This window comes from Haliotis cracherodii, unplaced genomic scaffold (assembly GCF_022045235.1).
Source record: "Haliotis cracherodii isolate W230 unplaced genomic scaffold, xgHalCrac1.p SCAF_6, whole genome shotgun sequence".
NCBI classification, from domain to species: domain Eukaryota; kingdom Metazoa; phylum Mollusca; class Gastropoda; order Lepetellida; family Haliotidae; genus Haliotis; species Haliotis cracherodii.
The window spans coordinates 69,502,577-69,524,938 of record NW_027266319.1 but is presented as its reverse complement, the minus strand read 5'-3'; the positions used below and the strand labels follow the sequence as shown (position 1 = coordinate 69,524,938).

Here is a 22,362-nt window from a genome sequence, read left to right as displayed (position 1 = left end):
CAAGTAGAGTTATTTTTTACGATGCTTCTACATCTGTATGGTATTGACTTCGTTGCTGTACTTCTTTTCTTGCATGTTTCTGAATGACTCGAGCCAGCACCAAGTGAGTGAATGGAACACTGTGAAGGCAGTAGAGGAATTCCAACATTGGTAAAACGCAGAACAGATTAAGAGCTTTCTCTCCCTGTCTCGTGCAGCTGTGACACACCTTATACACGAGCCACGCCCCCGATGCACCAGCCACGCCCCTGTAACAGAGACATCGCCGACGGTGGAGGTCTGAGGGGAATGTGGAGCATGTACACTGCTGGTTGTGTGTTCTAGTTTACCTTGCCGTACAGATCTTACATCAAAGCTCCACTTCCTCTCCATCTCTGTACCGCGGTATTTCATGATGCGGGAGTTTGGTGTCGGCGCGCGTGCAATCTACGGAGACAAGACCTTCCCGGAACAACGTGCATCGCACGTGCCGTGGACTCGCCTGGGTAATGGTTGTCCCGGTGTGTTATTCTGGATGAAAGCATGGCGTGGGTTCTCCCTACATGCCTCCAAAACACGGGAAGGAGCGAGATAACAATCCGAGCCTACAAACTCTAAATATTGCCTTTGAGGTTGTGTGAAGAGAGGTGATGAGACAAGAGAATCTCGGGGTTGGGCGACCTGGGAATCTTCGGACCGCTGCGACTAGAGGGGGAGGCATTAATGTTTGGATTCTGCACATGAGCTGAATTGGGGAAATAACCCGTAGACTTCTGTTATCACATTATGACATATGTAGTTCATATAACGCACTGAATATCTCAGCAGTGGCATTTCGTGTCGGGTTGCGGGAGAGCCGGATAAACAGAACCGTTCCTTGCGTGGGCAAAGCGGCGACATCTTTACTAGCGGGTTCAGCCCTCTGACCCTACACCCGGGATTCACAAGTAGTTGGTTCACCCTCATGACACCTATATCCTTAAAGCTAAAACTTGGTTCAACCTAATGAGTGAGTATGGTTTTACGCCGCTTTTAGCAATATTTCAGCAATATCATGGCGGGGGACACCAGAAATGGTCTTCGGCTCGACGAGCGAACCTCCAGACCGTCCCACCGCCCCGGTTCAAAGCAGTGACACTAATCCTTATAGCTTGTCGTTGTTTCAACCTAATGACATTAATATCCTTATCCCTAGACTTGGTTGGTGAAATTCATCGTATCCCAATGGATCGATGCTCATGATGTCAATCACTGGATTTTCTGGTCCAGATTTGATTATTTACAGACCTTCGTTATATGGCTGGAATATTTCAGAGTGCGGCGTTAAACAACAAACAAACAAACAAAACCTTATGACACCTGAAACCTTACACCTTGTAGTTGGTTGAACTTAATGACTCGCTCCTTACTTTTAGAGAGTGGTGTCTTATATTGCACGCAATGACCTCTCGTGCACACCTCTAGCGGGTTCAACGAGTTCACGTCCAGAAGGTTCTTCATCTGAAGGGTTTGCACATGGAGCGCGTTCATCGCGGGAGTTTGATTCAAATGCGCCCGGGCGCGATACTTCTACAGTTAGAGATGAGGCCACCGGACACTGCGACAAACACAATGTGAAGAGACAGAGTGATTGCCAACCCTTGTACAGAAGGTGGATATGTGAATCACGCTGCTTGAACGTCACCTCATTCAGATCAGTGCACAGATCACCGCAACCATAACGTATGCTCGTTAGGACCACAATCACACATCAAGGCATATCAGAACACATAATAACAGCATGGCTGCCAAAACCCACATACATGATAGAAGACTGTTGACTTAGCCCCCCGATACAGAACTCGCATTTCTATGAACCTCTTCGGCGCTTCACCTACTTGACCTTCGCCCTTTGTATCTCGTGTTGTCTCGTGGGTCACGTGACTTCGCGAAATGAAAATAGCTCTAAATGTTGTGACACTAAATCTGTTTAGATGAGGGACGTCATGTCGAGGAAAGATTCTGAGAATTCTGGGAGAGAGAGGAGACCGCGATTTGTGGTCGAGCTGGGCGGGGAACACTGTTATTCATCGCTGTGGGAGTAAATACTTCCACGTGATGCCTGTGCTTGATCGGAGAAACGTGTTGCATCCATGGCGGGCAGAGCTATTGTTGAGGAGAATGGCAGTGGGGATTATTGCCGAACTCTGTCATACCATATTAAAGACATACCTCATAAACTTACGAATCGGCCACAATCGACTTACGCATGTTGGAGAGACTCGTTTGAACTTCGTTTGCTGGAACCGAGAATATGGCTAAACAAGGCGAACAGAACGTCAGGTGAAGAGTTATCTCCCCTAACCGCAATTACATGAGAAATCTAATTTAGTGAGTGAGTTGGGTTTAACGCCGCTTTTAACAGTTTCCAGTTATATCGCGGCGTGTCAACTGAAGGTGGGATTGGAGCCCGAAGTGATGTAGGTCTGAGACGTTTACCGCTTCGGTGAAACCCACGAGCACAGGTATAGTGCTGACAAACCTAGGAACATAATTTTGGCGAACCGGGATTCGAATCCACAATCATAGGTTTCTGGCGTGCCCAAGGGACGCAACGCTGCACAGCGAATCGTTGCGCGTTAGACGACTGGGCCACCCGTGCCCCCGTGAAATCTAAAGATGTGTTGTGTGACAATGACACTGTTCACATCATTCTACCATTGTGTTTGAAGTGATGTCAACATACTCGCTCGCTCTGTCACTCACTCACTCATCCATCCATTCACTCAGTCACTCCTACAGCTGTATCATAGCTTTGGTTCAGTGTTCTGTACGCATACAGAAAAAACAGAATTTAATATCCGTTTTTGTCAAAGTCGTTAATCCGGTTCGTGATTTTCGTGATTTAGAAGCGTTTCACAAGATCACCCCAACTTTTTGTTTTGTCAGTCGTTTACAAACCCGCCCGCCCTGAACGACGCAACTTGAGCCGATCAACGTGGACCCGCTAATGTAATCACCAAATACCTCGCACCTGACACTCGACAAACAGGTGCTGTATGACGTGTGGCGTGCAGCCATTGTCATGTTGGCTTGGCACGACAGTGACGTGAGACGGGACCGGCAACTTCATGTCTGCCAGAGCACCTCGGTGAAACTTGCGACACTGCGTGGTGGTACGTGGTCTGTCATTGTGCGCATGTCATACTGGACATGTTCCGGTTAGGAATCTGGTAAAGTTGTCTAAGCCGCACTGTGTCGACCTCCACGTCACTTCCACCACGTCACTCCTACCACGTCACTCCTACCACGTCACCTCTACGTGGATATGCTTAAAGGAATGTTATACTGTAAAGTAAAGTGTTCGTAAAATGAATAAAAAATAGGGTTTTTGGTCTCTCATATTGTTCGTGGTTTGATTGGTATTTTTATAATCATCTTTTAACGGCCATTCTGGTTTATTTTGTCACGTCACCCCTACCTGGAACCTCTATGAAGTCACCCCGCGTCACCTCTACCACGTCACTTCCACCACGTCACCTCAACGGGTGCAGGCTAAAACGGCACCTCAGCAAAACGTCACCGATTTCCCTGGCGAAAACGGCATCGCATTTGGCGAAAAGGGGGCGAAAACGACACCTCAACCGAGAACCTCTACCACTTCACCTCTACCACGCCGCCTCTACCATGTATCGCTGCTATGAAATTTTATCACGATCATTTGCAGACCATTTTGACGTCACAATCAAATGACATCACTAATGACTCTGAAGCTGTTAGCAGTATTGTTTACACTTAGGACACTGCTTATTGCTGTCTACAAACTGAAAAAGTTGGAAAAATGATGTTGGATGATAAATTAAATATATCAACACTGGTTGATATATTTGATATCAGAAGACAAGCCTCGGGGCTGTTCCACTTTTATCAACGAGTGGTGATATATTTGATATCCAAAGACAAGCCTCGGAGTTGCTCCACTTTTATCAACGAGTGTTGATATATTTGATATCCAAAGACAAGCCTCGGAATTGTTCTACTTTTATCTATTTGATATCAAAAGACACTCGGATGAGATTCTCTGTATTACAGTGCTGAGTGACATCGACATCAAAATTTCACTATTTGATTGGTTTAATAACCCCAATAAAACCAAGTTCAAACACTTAGCTTGTCTTCCCGCGTGGCACGGACATTGCCACCAGCAAGGATGTCGGAAAAACAAAGATTACTTTATGCATCGTAAAACTGCATCAATCCGAAAACATTTCCTAGATTTACATGTGATGATCTAGACATTGAGTTGTGCGCACAATATCAGTATGTAGGTCCATGGATCAACGAGAGCTGTGTTTGTTAAGAACATGTGAGATGGGTCTAGATTGGCTCAAAGAGCCCTCGGTGTTGTGGCCAAATGTAACACCGTTGGTGTGTTCAATCATGTAGGGTTCACTGACTTGTGCGACAGCTCTGTCCAACCTGTAGTAAACCACAGCGCAGGAGTCTAGGGTTCAAATGTGAAAGAAGTCTTCAAACATTCTTACACATGAAATCAATTTCAATATGACTAAAACAGACACCCATACACACGTGTCCATAACGCTAGCCATGCATCAAGTAACAGACATAGGTTAACGGTTATTACAAGTATGTTTCTCACAGGGATTCAATACAACAGACGCTAGATTCACATACCCTTTATCAGATCGGAACGGATGCTGCGGAGGCTCGGCAGATTCCGCCATCAGCAGGTGAAACGATCGGTTAATTCCGTTAGTCGAACGATACGCTGATTTGAAGCTTCTTACGAGTGAAATAATCCAGAAGCCGAAACGTTGCCACCGTCAACACACAACACCACACGGCAATGAACGTCTAACGCCAACTCACGGCTCCAACTGCCCCCAATGGAACGTACGCGGTCACCGCACCGCTAGTGTCAATCGCTCCCTATCACACAACTCGGCAAAGTTCACGTTCATGTGTTCGGATAAATTCAGTGTCTGTACACCGTTTCATGGGGCACTGTATTAGGTTGTTTAAAGAAACAATGTTTTTGTGGCCATGAATGGGAACGTGTGACCTACATAAAGCAAATAAGCCTTCTGTTTTGTTGATCTTGACAATCCTGACCAGATCAGAAGGTATGGCTTTCATAGACCCGGGGGTTGACCTACGTGTGAGACGATTCCCAGTTAAAATCTCTCTTTAATGACTCGTTTATGTGTCATTAGCGACAACTATCTCGGGGAGAACCAGTCAATGAAATATCGAGAACACGATACACCCCATCTGATGACAGGGGATTGGGTTACCGGGAGGGAATTACAGTCTTGACACGTGATGGTTAAATACGGGGGCAGGACGGTTGAAGGGAGAGCGCTTCAGTGTTTTTCTATTGCAGGGCACTCCAGTCTTGACAAGTGGTCGCCACGCTGTGGTCACAGTAGGGCACTCCAGCCTTGACAAGTGGTCGCCACGCTGTGGTCACAGTAGGGCACTCCAGTCTTGACAAGTGGTCGCCACGCTGTGGTCACAGTAGGGCACTCCAGTCTTGACAAGTGGTCGCCACGCTGTGGTCACAGTAGGGCACTCCAGCCTTGACAAGTGGTCACCACGCTGTGGTCACTGCAAGGCATTCTTATCTTGACAAGGGGTCACTGGATGGCACTCATGTCTTGACAAGTGGTCACCACGCTGTGGTCACTTCAGGGCATTCTTGTCTTGACAAGTGGTCACCACGCTGTGGTCACTTCAGGGCATTCTCTGTCTTGACAAGTGGTCACCACGCTGTGGTCACTGTAGGGCACTCTTGTCTTGACAAGTGGTCACCACGCTGTGGTCACTGCAGGGCATTCTTGTCTTGACAAGTGGTCACCACGCTGTGGTCACTTCAGGGCATTCTTGTCTTGACAAGTGGTCACCACGCTGTGGTCACTTCAGGGCATTCTTGTCTTGACAAGTGGTCACCACGCTGTGGTCACTTCAGGGCATTCTTGTCTTGACAAGTGGTCACCACGCTGTGGTCACTGTAGGGCACTCTTGTCTTGACAAGTGGTCACCAGGATGTGGTCACTGTAGGGCATTCTTGTCTTGACAAGTGGTCACCACGCTGTGGTCACTACAGGGCACTCCTGTCGTGCGAAACTAATGCATATGACATTTTTCATGTGATGATGTGATGTGGCATATATAGTTATCATGTGATGCTGCTGTGTGGAGGGTGGGATATATAGTTATCATGTGGTGACATCAGTGTGGAGGGTGCGGCGTTAAACACACAAACAAACAAACTATTTGCTTCGACAGTTAAGATTAACTCATGGTTTATGGTATTAGGTTTCATTTCGCTGAAACAAGCAACGAACGTGTACCGCTTGTACTGCGGAAGTTTTTCCCAAACAATTAACCCTTGAAATGAAAAATGGACAGTAAAGCGCGGTGATCGGCAAAATTAACTGGTCTGGATAGCTTAAAGAGATCATGGCGACCGAATAGGATAGACCAGGCACATCAATCAGTCGCCCGAATTACCTCCGCTGGGGCATGTCTGACGCCATGAATAAACGAGGCTCGGTCCTCGGGATGACTTACACCCCCCCTCATATACCCCTCCTCTCCACCCCACCCCCCTCCACACACACCTCCCCACTCCCCACCCCCCACCTCCTCCCTCCGCGGCCATCATTATTCTGGGTTTATTTGACATTTATTCAGTTTATTCTGTTTTACATTTTTGATATCATTTTGTAGTTATTATTCAAAAGAAATTCAAATGAAATCCAGGCCAAAATACCCTTTTTTCTACCTATACAACAGGCTTTGTAATTCATGATAAGCCTTTCATTTCATTTGATACACATATAGACACGTGCGGTTTTCGCTGTTACACATATCGGGATGTGCTGTGTTCGCTGTTACACACAGCGAGACAGGAGTGTTCGCTAGTACACACAGCGAGACGTGGGGTGTTCGCTGTTACACATAGCGAGACATGCGGTTTTCGCTGTTACACATTAGCGGGACGTACAGTGATCGCTGTTACACATTGCGAGACATTGGTGTTCGCTGTTACACATAGAGAGACATGCAGTGTTCGCTGTTATACATAGAGAGACATGGAGTGTTCGCTGTTACACATAGAGAGACATGCAGTGTTCGCTGTTACACATGTCGAGACATGGGGTGCTCGCTGATACACATAGCGAGACATGAGACGTTCGGTGTTACACATATCGAGACATGGGGTGGTCGCTGCTACACATGGAGATACATGCGGTGTTCGCTGTTATACATATCGAGACGTGCAGTGTTCATAGTTACACACATCGGGACGTGCGTTGTTTGCTATTAAACGTGCTATTATTTGGTTTACGTCCAAGTTGAATAACAACTACAACCTCGTTCTTCAGTCTGGTGATGTGAAGCACCTGAGTTAATTAAAGTCCTGGCAGTGCCTGGCAAGCACATCTGTGGAGGTCGCGCTGATTACCCAGGTTGGAGTTAGTGCTAATCATCCTCCCTACACTCACTAAACCTCAAAAGTAACGCAAACGCCGAGGCAAGATTAAGGTGGGAACATATTTTAATCTTTTATCGGTTCCTGTTTTTAGGAATTTTCAAAGAATTGTGTTCCTTTTATAAAGTTAATTGAGGACCCATTAAAGCAGATATCTTTGATACATCTAACCTGTTGGTGGGGAGTTAGTCTGGCGAGTGGTAAAATTCTGCATCGTCATTGACTTCTTGTTGAGGAACGTTTAAGTCATCTTGCCATGGCAAAGGAGTTAACTTACCGTAAAAATCTAGATTCAACACTTGCATTACATTTTTGCTGGACTGTGCATAGAAATTGCCTAACAAACTAGACACCCGGTTCGTGAACAACATAGATTCAAAGTATGTGATTTCCTCAACTGACGGTGACAGATATTTCCCTAACCTTTTCATGTTTTTAATCAAGGTTCTCAAATGATTTAATGCATTTCGCGAGGTAAGCCCCTTTTTACTACAATATAGAACTTGATTATCGATGATCAGATTGTCTTTCTGGACGCCACCATTTTGTTTGAAGCAAAAGCAAGTGATGCGAGTGGTTGAAACCGATTGGTCAATAGGAGGGACATAGATGGGGACATAACTCGTAATAGCCACTGGCGGTGCAACGATCGAGCCAGAAATTACAGCCTAGTTCGGCAAGACTGACTGACTGATATAGAAGATTTAACGTGCGCTTTCCGACTACAGCGTATTTCGCACACGGGCCTGGCCGGACCATTTAGTGTGAAGGGTGAAAGTGGTGTGTGCAACCCAAGAGGGGGCTTTTAGGGGTTGCTTATATTGATTTTTTTAAATTTTTAAATTTGGAATAAATGCCGAGGTGGGTGGAGGAGGGAACTAAGGGAGCCGGGTGAGGTGGGTGTTTGTAAATAATTTTTAGATGCGCTTAATTAGGTCTGTTTTGATTAGGAATACGCCTAGAGCCTTGAAGTTTTCTAGTTTATTTTGAGGGTTTAGTATTTCATCTAGAGTAGGAACCTTATTTAGATTGAGGGTGGTTTGTAGTGTGGTTCTGTGTGTTTGGTAGTGGGTGCAGTGAATGAGTGCGTGTTCTGTGGTTTCGGGTTGTTTGCAGTGGGGGCAGTTGCCTGTGGTGTGTCTTTTAAGTTGTTTTAGGTGGATATTTAGGTTATTGTGTCCTGTTTGGAGTTTTGTAATTAATCTGTCGATTTTTTTAGAGGAGTGTAGGATTTTAGGTTTGGCTAGTGGTTTTCTGAGCACTTTTTTGATTTGGCTATTTGAGTTTTGATATTGATTATGCCATTTTTTGGTTATTTTTTGTTTGTTTACACTTTTAATTTCTGATTTTGAGATGGGTAGGTTTAGGCTTATTTCTGGTATTTTGAGAGATAATTTAGCTGCTTTATCGGCGCTTTCGTTGCCGTAAATTCTACGTGGGCGGGGATCCACAAGAAGGTTATTTGTTTGCCTGCTTTTGTTAGCTTTTAAGTATTTGGTTTATTAATTTAGGTCGTTTTTTGGTATTTTTGTTTTGGAGGGCTTGTAGTCCACTAAGTGAGTCAGTGAGAATTATGATTTTTTTGTTGTTTTTAGATTGTTGGTTATGCAGGGCTGAGGCCGTGCCCATAAGTTCGGCCGTGAATATAGATTGGTTGTTAGGGAGTCGGTAAGATTGTGTGGATATAACTGGTTGTGTGGTATGGACTCCGAAGCCTGTGTGGTTGGAGATCGGGTCTGAAGATCCGTCAGTGTATATGTGACACCAAGTTGGCCAATTTTCGTGTATGTATGCAAGTGTGGTGGTTTTAGCTATGTTTGGGTCGGTTTGTTTATTTATTTGGTTAGCTAGCGTTGTGTCTATTTGGGGTATTTTGAGTTTATGGGTGAAGATATTTGATTTTTTGCAGTTTTGTTTAAGATTTTGATTTTTGTGTTCATTGAGGTAGTTAGTTATTCTTTGGGATATTGGGGTGAGTAAGGGGTGTTTGCGAGCTAGAGCTTGGTTTCTTGGGTTAATGTTTTGGTTAATTAGGTTTTGGATGAGAGGGTTTGTTTGGGACGCGGCCCAGAAATTAAGGCTTAGATGTTCCCTGCGTAGATTTAGTGGCATTTCTCCTGTAAGGGCCTGAAGTGAGGTGTAGGAGGTGCCATGTTGGGTGCGTGTAATTAGTTTGAGAGCCTGATATTGTATTGAGTCAAGTTTTTTTAGAAAGAGAGTTGTTTAGGGTATTGTATATGGCACAGCCGTAGTTCGGCAAGGATGGAAACTGGTCTTTTATAGTCAGTTAACACCTTTGAATAGGGTGAGACATTGTATGTCTTATTGATTGATGCATGAGACACGGCGGTCAGAGGGGCCCGGCCCGGTGGTAGCGTCATATTGCACTCTTCTGTCACGTGTACGCTAAAGCCATGGAATGTGTGATCTATCTGTGAGACAGGAAGTCACGGAATCTGTGATCTATCTGTGACACAGGAAGTCACGGTATGTGTGATCTGTCTGTGACACAGGAAGCCACGGAATGTGTGATCTGTCCGTGACACAGGAAGTCACGGAATGTGCGATCTGTCCGTGACACAGGAAGTCACGGAATGCGTGATGTGTCTGTGACGGGATGTCACGGAATGTGTGATCTGTCTCTGACACAGGAAGTCACGGAATGTGTGATCCTATAGTCATGTGCGGCCATTAGTCACATGACGCTGACGAACACCTGGAATGGTCTTAACACATTCTACCCATTTGGGGAATCGAACCCGGGCGTTGGCCAGATAGTGATGCAAGCATGATGTTAATGTGTGTTCGTATCGATGCAAGGATAGGTCTTTATGATGTTAGTGTATGTTCGTATCGATGCAAGGATATGTCTACATGATGTTAATGTGTGTTCGTATTGATGCAAGGATAGGTCTATATGATGTTAGTGTATGTTCATATCGATGCAAGGATAGGTCTATATGATGTTAGTGTATGTTCATATCGATGCAAGGATAGGTCTATATGATGTTAGTGTATGTTCATATCGATGCAAGGATAGGACTATATGATGTTAGTGTGTGTTAGTATTGATGCAAGGATAGGTCTATATGATGTTAGTGTGTGTTCGTATCGATGCAAGGATAGGTCTATATGATGTTAGTGTATGTTCGTATCGATGAAAGGATAGGTCTACATGATGTTAGTGTATGTTCATATCGATGCAAGGATAGGTCTATATGATGTTAGTGTATGTTCATATTGATGCAAGGATAGGTCTACATGATGTTAGTGTATGTTCGTATCGATGCAAGGATAGGTCTATATGATGTTAGTGTATGTTCGTATCGATGAAAGGATAGGTCTATATGATGTTAGTGTATGTTCGTATCGATGAAAGGATAGGTTTACATGATGTTAATGTGTGTTCGTATCGATGCAAGGATATGTCTACATGATGTTAGTGTGTGTTCGTATCGATGCAAGGATAGGTCTATATGATGTTAGTGTGTGTTCGTATTGATGCAAGGATAGGTCTATATGATGTTAGTGTATGTTCGTATCAATGCAAGGATAGGTCTACATGATGTTAGTGTATGTTCGTATCGATGCAAGGATAGGTCTATATGATGTTAGTGTATGTTCGTATCGATGAAAGGATAGGTCTATATGATGTTAGTGTATGTTCGTATCGATGAAAGGATAGGTCTATATGATGTTAGTGTGTGTTCGTATCGATGCAAGGATAGGTCTACATGATATTAATGTGTGTTCGTATCGATGAAAGGATAGGTCTATATGATGTTAGTGTGTGTTCGTATCGATGAAAGGATAGGTCTATATGATGTTAATGTGTGTTCGTATCGATGCAAGGATAGGTCTACATGATGTTAGTGTATGTTCGTATTGATGCAAGGAAAGGTCTATATGATGTAAGTGTATGTTCGTATCGATGAAAGGATAGGTCTACATGATGTTAGTGTGTGTGTGTATTGATGAAAGGATAGGTCTATATGATGTTAGTGTATGTTCGTATTGATGAAAGGATAGGTCTACATGATGTTAGTGTATGTTCGTATTGATGAAAGGATAGGTCTACATGATGTTAGTGTATGTTCGTATTGATGAAAGGATAGGTCTACATGATGTTAGTGTATGTTCGTATTGATGCAAGGAAAGGTCTACATGATGTTAGTGTATGTTTGTCGAATCGATGCAAGAATAGGTCTACATGATGTTATTGTATGTTCGTATTGATGCAAGGAAAGGTCTATATGATGTTATTGTATGTTCGTATCGATGCAAGGAAAGGTCTTTATGATGTTATTGTATGTTCGTATTGATGCAAGGAAAGGTCTTTATGATGTTAGTGTGTGTTTGCAGAACATTGTTTTAAATTTTTAACGAGACTGTGTATGTGTTTGTTAAAATCGAAAAGCGTCGACCCTTGTCGTCGTCTGAAACATTATATTATCCTGCTCCGACAATCACCGACAAACCGCGCACGTAGTCCACATCAGCATAATGTAATATCTGTGTTATGTATCTGTGCAAATATTCTCGGAACACAGAGTTACATCCCTTGGCGCCCTGGTCTCCAGGACATACTACATTATGACTGTTTATTTACAGAACACTGCATCACGTCTCCCCCACACGTCTTCCACTCACGTCTTCCACTCACGTCTTCCACACACGTCGTCCACTCACGTCTTCCCCTCACGTCTTCCCCTCACATCAGGACTAAGATGTCGCTGAGATCAAAGCTATCAAACAAGAAGCGCATAGCCATTCGTTAGTCAACACCAACGTCTTCCGTCCAGATGGACATCCATGCAACTATCCCCACTGTGTGACAGCACCGTGTCCCTGTGTACAGTGTAACCTCCATATAGCATTACTGTCTGACATCACCGTATTCCTGTGTACAGTGTAACCTCCATATAGCATTACTGTCTGACATTACCGTGTCCCTGTGTACAGTGTAACCTCCATATAGCCAAACTGTCTGACATCACCGTGTCCCTGTGTACAGTGCAACCTGCATATACCACTACTGTCTGACAACACCGTGTCCCTGTGTACAGTGTAACCTCAATATAGTATCACTGTCTGACATCACCGTGTCCCTGTATACAGTACAACCTGCAGATACCACAACTGTCTGACATCACACTGTATACAGTGTAGCCTGCAGACACCACAACTGTCAGACATCACCCTGCATACAGTGCAACCTGCAGATACCACAACTGTCTGACATCACCCTGAATACAGTGCAACCTGCAGATACCACCACTGTCTGACGTCACCCTGTATACAGTGTAACCTGTAGATATCACCACTGTCTGACATCACCCTGCATACAGTTTAACTTCTCGATACCACCACTGTCTGACATCACCCTGTATACAGTGCAACCTGCAGGTATCACCACTGTTTGACATTACCCTGCATACAGTGTAACCTGCAGATACCACAACTGTCAGACATCACCCTGTATACAGTGTAACCTGCAGATACCACCACTGTCTGACATCACCCTGTATACAGTGTAGCCTGCAGGTATCACCACTGTTTGACATTACCCTGTATAAAGTGTAACCTGCAGATACCACCACTGTCTGACATCACCCTGTATACAGTGCAACCTGCAGGTATCACCACTGTTTGACATTACCCTGTATACAGTGTAACCTGCAGATACCACCACTGTCTGACGATATGTTCTATGTCACAAACTGTGCATGTCACAGTGATATAGCTGATACACACCTGGCTATGTCTGGCACACTCTGCAGGTGGAAGTTCTACAACTATTCAGGTCAGTATTTCCTTAAGTCACACACATCGTTTGGCAGTACGATTAAAAGATTTTATTGGCGGTTTACTCACTGTGATGTCTGTGTTATGTTTAATATCGGGAAAAAAAACTTTCCACAAACGTATTTACGTGAAGCATGACAAATTCGGAAAGGTCAAACTATTATCCTGAAACACTGACGTCATCACACTGATGGGCGAGCACGTGCAGGTGAGCACGTGCTGCATATACGGAGCCAATGACTTCTGGTCCACGGAACACGACATTATGTGCCACACGTGAAGCTGAGCACATGTGGAACTAAACATGAAATGCATGAACGGTGGATGAATATCCTGAGTAGATTGGGAGCACGCACCTGTGTGGTACCGACTTAAACAATGCCACGTCTACACACACAGAGAGAGAGAGAGAGAGAGAGAGAGAGAGAGTGAGACGTTTCTCACGTTTTTCACTCACGTATTCGACTCACGTTTCCCCCCACGTCTCTCCCTCACGTCTCACCAACACGTATTCCACTCACGTCTTCCCAACACGTCTCCCACTCAAGTTTCCCCCACACGTCTTCCCCACACGTCTCCCCCTCACGTTTTCGCCCACACGTCTCTCCCTCACGTCTCACCAACACGTATTCCACTCACGTCTCCCCACCACGTATTCCACTCACGTTTCCCCCACACGCCTCCCCCACACGTCTCCCTCACACGTCTCCCCCTCACGTCTTCCCCACACGTCTGCCCCTCACGCCCCCAGGGGGCTCAGGTATTCCACTCACGTCTCCCCCCACGTCTCCCCTCTAAAGTATTCAACTCACGTCTCCTCCTCACGTATTCCACTCACGTCTTCCCCACACATCTCCCCAACACGTCTCCCCCTCACGCCCCCCCCCCCCCCTCCCCAGGTCTTCCACTCAAGTATCCCCTCACCTCTTCAACTCACGTCTCCCACTCACGTCTCCCCTACGTCTTCAACTCACGTCTTCCCCTCACGTCTCTCACACTCGTGTTCCACTCACGTCTCCCCACACGTCTCCCACACTCGTGTTCCAAACTCGTGATCTCATACTCGTGTTCCACTCACGTCTTCCCCTCACGTCTTCCCCTCACGTCTTCCCCTCACATCTACCACTCACATCTTCCACTCACATCTTCCCCTCACGTCTTTCACTCACGTCTTCCACTCACATCTTCCCCTCACGTCTTTCACTCACGTCTTCCACTCACATCTTCCCCTCACGTCTTTCACTCACATCTTTCACTCACGTCTTTCACTCACATCTTCCCCTCACGTCTACCACTCACGTCTTCCCCTCACGTCTACCACACTCGTGTTCCACTCACGTCTTTCACTCACGTCTTCCACTCAAATCTTCCACTCACGTCTTTCACACCCGTGTTCCAAACTCGTGATCCACTCACGTCTTCCACTCACGTCTTTCACACACGTCTTCCCCTAACATCTTTCACTCACGTCTTTCCCTCACATCTTCCCCTCACGTCTTCCCCTCACATCTTTCACTCACGTCTTCCACTCATGTCTTCCCCTCACGTCTTTCACTCACATCTTCCCCTCACGTCTTCCCCTCACATCTTTCACTCACGTCTTTCACTCACGTCTTCCACTCACGTCTTCCACTCACGTCTTTCACTCACGTCTTCCACTCACGTCTTCCCCTCACGTCTTTCACTCACATCTTCCCCTCACGTCTTCCCCTCACATCTTTCACTCACGTCTTTCACTCACGTCTTCCACTCACGTCTTTCACTCACGTCTTTCACTCACGTCTTCCACTCACGTCTTCCCCTCACATCTTCCCCTCACATCTTTCACGCACGTCTTCCCCTCACGTCTTCCACTCACATCTTTCACTCACGTCTTCCCCTCACGTCTTCCACTCACATCTTTCACTCACGTCTTCCCCTCACGTCTTCCACTCACATCTTTCACGCACGTCTTCCCCTCACGTCTTCCACTCACATCTTTCACGCACGTCTTCCCCTCACGTCTTCCACTCACATCTTTCACTCACGTCTTCCCCTCACGTCTTCCACTCACATCTTTCACGCACGTCTTCCCCTCACGTCTCCCCCTCACGTCTTCCCCTCACATCTTCCACACACGTCTTCCACTCACGTCTTCCCCTCACATCTTCCACACACATCTTCCACTCATGTCTTCCACTCAGGTCTTTCACACACGTCTTCCCCTAACATCTTTCACTCACGTCTTCCCCTCACGTCTTCCACTCACATCTTTCACTCACGTCTTCCACTCACGTCTTCCCCTCACGTCTTTCACTCATATCTTCCCCTCACGTCTTTCACTAACGTCTTCCCCTCACATCTTTCACTCACGTCTTCCCCTCACGTCTTCCACTCACATCTTTCACTCACGTCTTCCACTCACATCTTTCACTCACGTCTCCCCCTCACGTCTTCCCCTCGCGTCTTCCACTCACGTCTTCCCCTCACGTCTTCCACTCACGTCTTTCACTCACATCTTTCACTCACATCTTCCCCTCACGTCTACCACTCACGTCTTCCCCTCACGTCTCCCCCACACGTCTCCCCCGCACGTCTCCCCCACACGTCTCCCCCACACGTCTCCCCTTTACGCATGTGCCAGGGAAATAAAGTGATATAGTGTTAATGATATTCCACCAAAGATCAATGGTATCATTAGCGTAAATGTCGTCAGAATACTGTAAGCTGCACACAAGGCAGGAGGAGTAACTTCCCTTTAACGTTTTTTTCAGTGATACATCGTGTTCGAGGGTCGGGCTTCACTGTCGTGTCGAGAAGGTCTAGTACCACTGTCTTGTAACATCCTTGTAACTGAAGTCCCTCGTACACAGTTGACCATCGTGTTCGGTAGCAAAACCGGGTACTAATGTCTTTTGACAAGCGAGCATCAGGTGGATAAGTCGCGGAAGTCTACCAAAATCTTATATTCTCCTGCGCATTTGTGTTCCAGGATCGCCTAATCCTTGAATTTAGTCGCAATGTGTTTCAGGATTTTCTCGAACTGCCCTTGGCAATAGACTTACCTCCCCTGGGCCACTGGAGCGACACCTATAGGTCGGGAAAAATGTGATTACCTCCCCTTTAATCGCGTGTGAACTGATCTTCAGGGAATAGATTTTCACAATGGATTTGTTTTTTGGGCAACTCGTTTTCTTTACTCGCGGGCCATGTGTTAGTTGCCTGTTACCCGCCTCCCATGTTGCTGTCGCTGTGGGGGGAACGCTGAGTGGCATCATTAATCTGTAACCCTGTGTGTTGTATAAACGAAATAGACCTTGTCTTGTTACTGGATCCTGGGTTCTCTGGTCAGGTGTGCAGGGTGTTCTCTACCCCAACAGCCTGGTACAAGACAGTAGTGATCCCCAGCTGAGGTCGGGAGTATGACACATAGTGTTTGTTTGTTTGTTTGTTTGTTTGTTTGTTTAACGCCGCACTCAGCTATATTCCAGCTATATGACGGCGGTCTAAAATATAATCGAGTCTGGACCAGAAAATCCAGTGATTGACATCATGAGCATCGATCCACGCAACTAGGATACGATGACGTGTCAACGAAGTCAGCTAGCCTTATCATCTGATCCCGTTAGTCGCCTCTTACGACAAGCATCGCAAGATGAATCGCACTTTTGGACAGAACTAGCTGTAGCTAGGAGCTGTGTGGTCAGGGGCAGCCGTGGGTGCCTGACAGATGAGCGTGGTGATCCAGCGATAGACGTCTGGGTGCACCAGGTTCGTTTTTCATTATTTTATCAGTTAAAAGAAGGCAATCAAATAATTCATAAATCTGCAATATATAAGACCCATATGTTCCACCGTCGACTTCTGTGACCGCAACATTTAACCTGGCGTTCCACCTCCCGGGGACTACTTCACGCTACTGTTTTGTGAATTCGCATCATGCTTAAAAGCAACCTTTAGAATTAAGTTTATACCCAATGTAACCTTTAAGAATTGAGTTTATACCCCAGTGTAACCTTTAAGACGATTTCATAAGAAACGTTTCCCCCGTAACGCATGATACAGCGAACGACCCCACCTGATCACGGTAGGGTATTAAACCCATATGTGTAGACAAACTGGCAATACTACCCAGGTGCTGTAGATTACACGTAACAATCCTTCCTAAATACACACCAGGATCCGTGCTACACAAGGCAACAAGCCACGTGCCCCTCAGTGGCGCTTAAGTGAACTTTCTTCATTCAACCAAATGCCCCACAAGTCAATTTGGGCCACTCTTTCAAAAAAACTTGAAAACTCCACTCGACTTCAGTATGGCTATTGTATATAAAGTCGTGTTTTTGTGAGTGTTACGAATTTGATAGATTCTCACTTGCACAACACGCCAGTGGTAAGCGGGAGCCACACCACGGGCCGCTGCTGTAGTTCAAAGACTGGAAGTAACCGTGTTTGTTTCTTCTGAAATTTGAATTGAATTTCTGACAACTGTGTACAGCGTGTTGTTTATCTCGATGACATAAACCCAGGTGTTTGATTCATATATAAATAAATATACAGCATGGCGGCTTGAGAGGCTCCAACTCACTTTCAACATCGTGTTTCTTAAGTTTGTGTCGTGCAACGTCACGGCTTCTGCTGCTCATGTTTGTATGTTTGTATGTTTGTGTCACGTGCCAGCAACACACAAACATAAATAACGTGTATAGTTACTTCTTGCAAAGTTTTTCTCTACAAGCTAGGAGCGATTTAAATCTCTTTTTCTAAAAACTGTGTGCAACATGCGTTGTTGTTATATTAAGTTGTGTGCGACTTGACTTGTTTTAGTGACATACTCCACCATGTACAAGTGGATACCGGCGGTGATCTGTTTATCAAAACTGAATCGTGCATAAAAAACATTTTCCAAATTGTCAAAACAATCCGTGATACAAAACCTACCTTCGTCAGGTGCCCGTGGCTATCTGTCCATACTTTATCTCCATTAGGCCACAAAACCTGAGAATGAACAAAACAAATAAATAATTTCCAAACATAAAAACAAAATAACGCCATCCTCTTTCATAAGCAAATAGCAAAATACAAATCTAAACTCAGACCCAAATGTTATCTCAATAAGCGCTATCCAGCATGTACTTGTCATCCGTTCTAGCATTAATGTCATGAACGTGTTTACCTAAAGTTGTAAACACGTCTATATTGTGACATCAACTCATTCAACGTCCATGATAATACACGTGCAACGCACCATGAACGCTTGTTGGACGTTAACTTGAGAGTCACCCTCATCAACGTCACAGTGTCACGTTAGAAATAAGCCTCAAGTATCTCATATCTTAACATTAACTCTGTGTCAGGCATCTCACCAATACCAGGAATAATTTCTTGCATTGGGAGACTTCCAGTTAGACGGCATGCAACCGCTCTTATCCAGATTGTTCCGCCAGCCTAGGTTACCTCCCCTGGGTGATATATGCAGCTTGTTTCAGAGGTTCTCCAGTTTTACCTATTTGGGGGTGATTATGAATGTGCATCACCAATGTGTCACATCAATAGCCGAGACTTCTCATATGTATTCACCCATGTGACAGTGTGACGTGTGTATTCACCTGTTGTCATGTGACAGTGTGACGTGTGTATTTACCTGTTGTCATGTGACAGTGTGACGTGTGTATACAGCTGATGCAATGTGACAGTGTGACGTATGTATTCACCTGTTCTCGTGTGACAGTGTGACGCATGTATTCACCTATTGTCATGTTACAGCGTGACAGTGAGTGAGTGAGTGAGGCTACGAGGCGTATAAACACATGTGACTGTGTGACGTATGAACTCAATTATCAATTTGTGACTTTTTAGCGTCTGAACTCACTTATCAATATGTGACTTTGTGAAGTGTGAACTCACTTATCAACATGTGACTGTGTGACGTATGAACTCACTTATCAACATGTGACTGTGTGACGTTTGAAGTCACTTATCAACATGTGACTGTGTGACGTATGAACTCACTTATCAACATGTGACTGTGTGACGTATCAACTCGCTTATCAACATTACTGTGTGACGTATGAACTCACTTATCAAGATGTGACTGTGTGACGTTTGAGGACACTTATAAACATGTGACTGTGTGACGTGTGAACTCACTTATCAACATGACTGTGTGACGTGTGAACTCACTTATCAACATGTGACTGTGTGACGTATGAACTCACTTATCAACATGTGACTGTGTGACGTGTGAACTCACTTATCAACATGACTGTGTGACGTATCAACTCACTTATCAACATGTGACTGTGTGACGTTTGAAGACACTTATCAACATGTGACTGTGTGACGTATGAACTCACTTATCAACAGGTGACTGTGTGACGTATGAACTCACTTATCAACATGTGACTGTGTGACGTGTGAACTCACTTATCAACATGTGACTGATGTTTGAAGTCACTTATCAACATGTGATTGTGTGACGTGTGAACTCAATTATCAACATGACTGTGTGACGTGTGAACTCACTTATCAACATGACTGTGTGACGTATGAACTCACTTATCAACATTACCGTATGAAGTTTGAACTCACTTATCAACATTACCGTGTGACGTATGAACTTACTTATCAACATTACCGTATGAAGTTTGAACTCACTTATCAACATTACCGTGTGACGTTTGAACTCACTTATCAACATTACCGTGTGACGTTTGAACTCACTTATCAACATTACCGTGTGACGTATGAACTCACTTATCAACATTACTGTGTGACGTTTGAACTCACTTATCTACATTACCGTGTGACGTATGAACTCACTTATCAACATGACTGTGTGACGTTTGAACTCACTTATCAACATTACCGTGTGACGTATTAACTCGCTTATCAACATGACTGTATAACGTTTGAACTCACTTATCAACATTACTGTGTGACGTATCAACTCACTTATCAACATGTGACTGTGTGACGTTTGAACTCTCTTATCAACATTACCGTGTGACGTATTAACTCACTTATCAACATGACTGTATGACTTTTGAACTCACTTATCAACATTACTGTGTGACGTATCAACTCACTTATCAACATGTGACTGTGTGAAGTGTGAACTCACTTATCAACATTACTGTGTGACGTATGAACTCACTTATCAACATGACTGTGTGACGTATTAACTCACTTATCAACATGTGACTGTGTGACGTTTGAACTCACTTATCAACATGTGACTGTGTGACGTTTCAACTCACTTATCAACATTACCGTGTGACGTATGAACTCACTTATCAACATGACTGTGTGACGTGTGAACTCACTTATCAACATGTGACTGTGTGACGTTTAAAGTCACTTATCAACATGACTGTGTGACGTATCAACTCACTTATCAACATGTGACTGTGTGACGTGTGAACTCACTTATCAACATGTGACTGTGTGACGCGTGAACTCACTTATCAACATGACTATGTGACGTTTGAACTCACTTATCAACATGTGACTGTGTGACGTATGAACTCACTTATCAACATGTGACTGTGTGACGTTTGAAGTCACTTATCAACATGTGATTGTGTGACGTGTGAAGTCACTCATCAACATGTGACTGTGTGACGTGTGAACTCACTTATCAACATGTGACTGTGTGACGTTTAAAGTCACTTATCAACAAGTGACTGTGTTACGTGTGAACTCACTTATCAACATGTGACTGTGTGACGTCTGAACTCACTTATCAAGAAGTGACTGTGTGACGCGTGAACTCACTTATCAACATGACTGTGTGACGTGTGAACTCACTTATCAACATGTCGGATGTGTTGTGATTCTGGATCAGCTGTGTTGTGGTTCAGACGTGTTCTGGATCAGCTGTTCTGTGGTTCAGATGTGTTCTAGGTCAGCTGTGCTGTGGTTCAGATGTGTTCTGGATCAGCTGTGTTGTGGTTCAGATTTGTTCTAGATCAGCTGTGCTGTGGTTCAGATGTGGTCTGGATCAGCTGTGTTGTGGTTCAGATGTGTTCTGGATCAGATGTGGTCTGGGCCAGGTGTGGTCTGGATCAGCTGTGTTGTGGTTCAGATGTGTTCTGGATCAGATGTGGTCTGGGCCAGGTGTGCTGTGGTCCAGATGTGTTCTGGATCAGCTGTGTTGTGGTTCTGATGTGTTCTGGATCAGATGTGGTCTGGGCCAGGTGTGCTGTGGTCCAGATGTGTTCTGGATCAGCTGTGTTGTGGTTCAGATGTGTTCTGGATCAGATGTGGTCTGGGCCAGGTGTGCTGTGGTCCAGATGTGTTCTGGATCAGCTGCGCTGTAGTTCAGATGTGTTCTGGATCAGCTGTGTTGTGGTTCAGATGTGTTCTGGGTCAGCTGTGTTGTGGTTCTGGATCAGCTGTGTTGTGGTTCAGACGTGTTCTGGATCAGCTGTGCTGTGGTTCAGATGTGGTCTGGATCAGCTGTGCTGTGGTTCAGATGTGTTCTGGATCAGCTGTGCTGTGTTCAGATGTGGTCTAGATCAGCTGTTTTCTGGATTAGCCGTCTTTGTATTCTCACCAACAATTTCGGTATGTTCATGTGCAGGTGGAGTAACCTCGTACAGTTAAACCGCGCGATGACAGTAATGTTGTCACCAGCTGCGGCGTGTGTTTGTCGTAGTCCTCTTCTAATCCCGGTGGAATTCACCAGGGACAAGTTGACCTTTCCATCTTCAATAGCTATCTGGCAGACCTACCTGTCGCTGTGTACACAAAACAAAAAGTGCTATAAGCAAGGAGATGGTTCCTCACATCCATTGTTATAACTTTTAAATTGCTCATTACGTTTCAATATAAACATTTGTAGCTCTGTAAACATCTATTGGCTTTGATGGACGTATTATTTATCGACATCGTTTTTCTCAGAAACTAAAATAGATCGTCCGCTGTTTCGTTACTTGAGATATTCGATGTCGGCCGACATGTCACTTCGCACTGGGTTGTGTATTGTGGAGCTTGAAGAAGTCACTTGTCGGCAAATGAGAACAAGGCAGATCGGCTCCATGGACAGACGATGGCTAGGCTGGGGAGACAGGGTGCGGCAGACGAGATGACAAACGGGG

At 45.0% G+C, this 22,362-nt stretch overlaps 1 protein-coding gene across 1 annotated transcript; it reads left to right on the top strand.

Annotated features, from left to right (window-relative positions):
• Positions 1–21,187: 21,187 nt before the first annotated feature.
• LOC139446649 (uncharacterized) lies at positions 21,188–21,868 on the top strand. The gene has a single exon (XM_071227922.1). It carries the CDS (start codon positions 21,188–21,190, stop codon positions 21,866–21,868), a length of 681 nt encoding a protein of 226 aa, XP_071084023.1.
• Positions 21,869–22,362: the final 494 nt, after the last annotated feature.

Excerpts from the sequence above, each read along its gene's own strand:
- LOC139446649 (XM_071227922.1), top strand. The coding sequence starts at position 21,188 with ATGTGTTCTGGATCAGCTGTGTTGTGGTTCAGATTTGTTCTAGATCAG.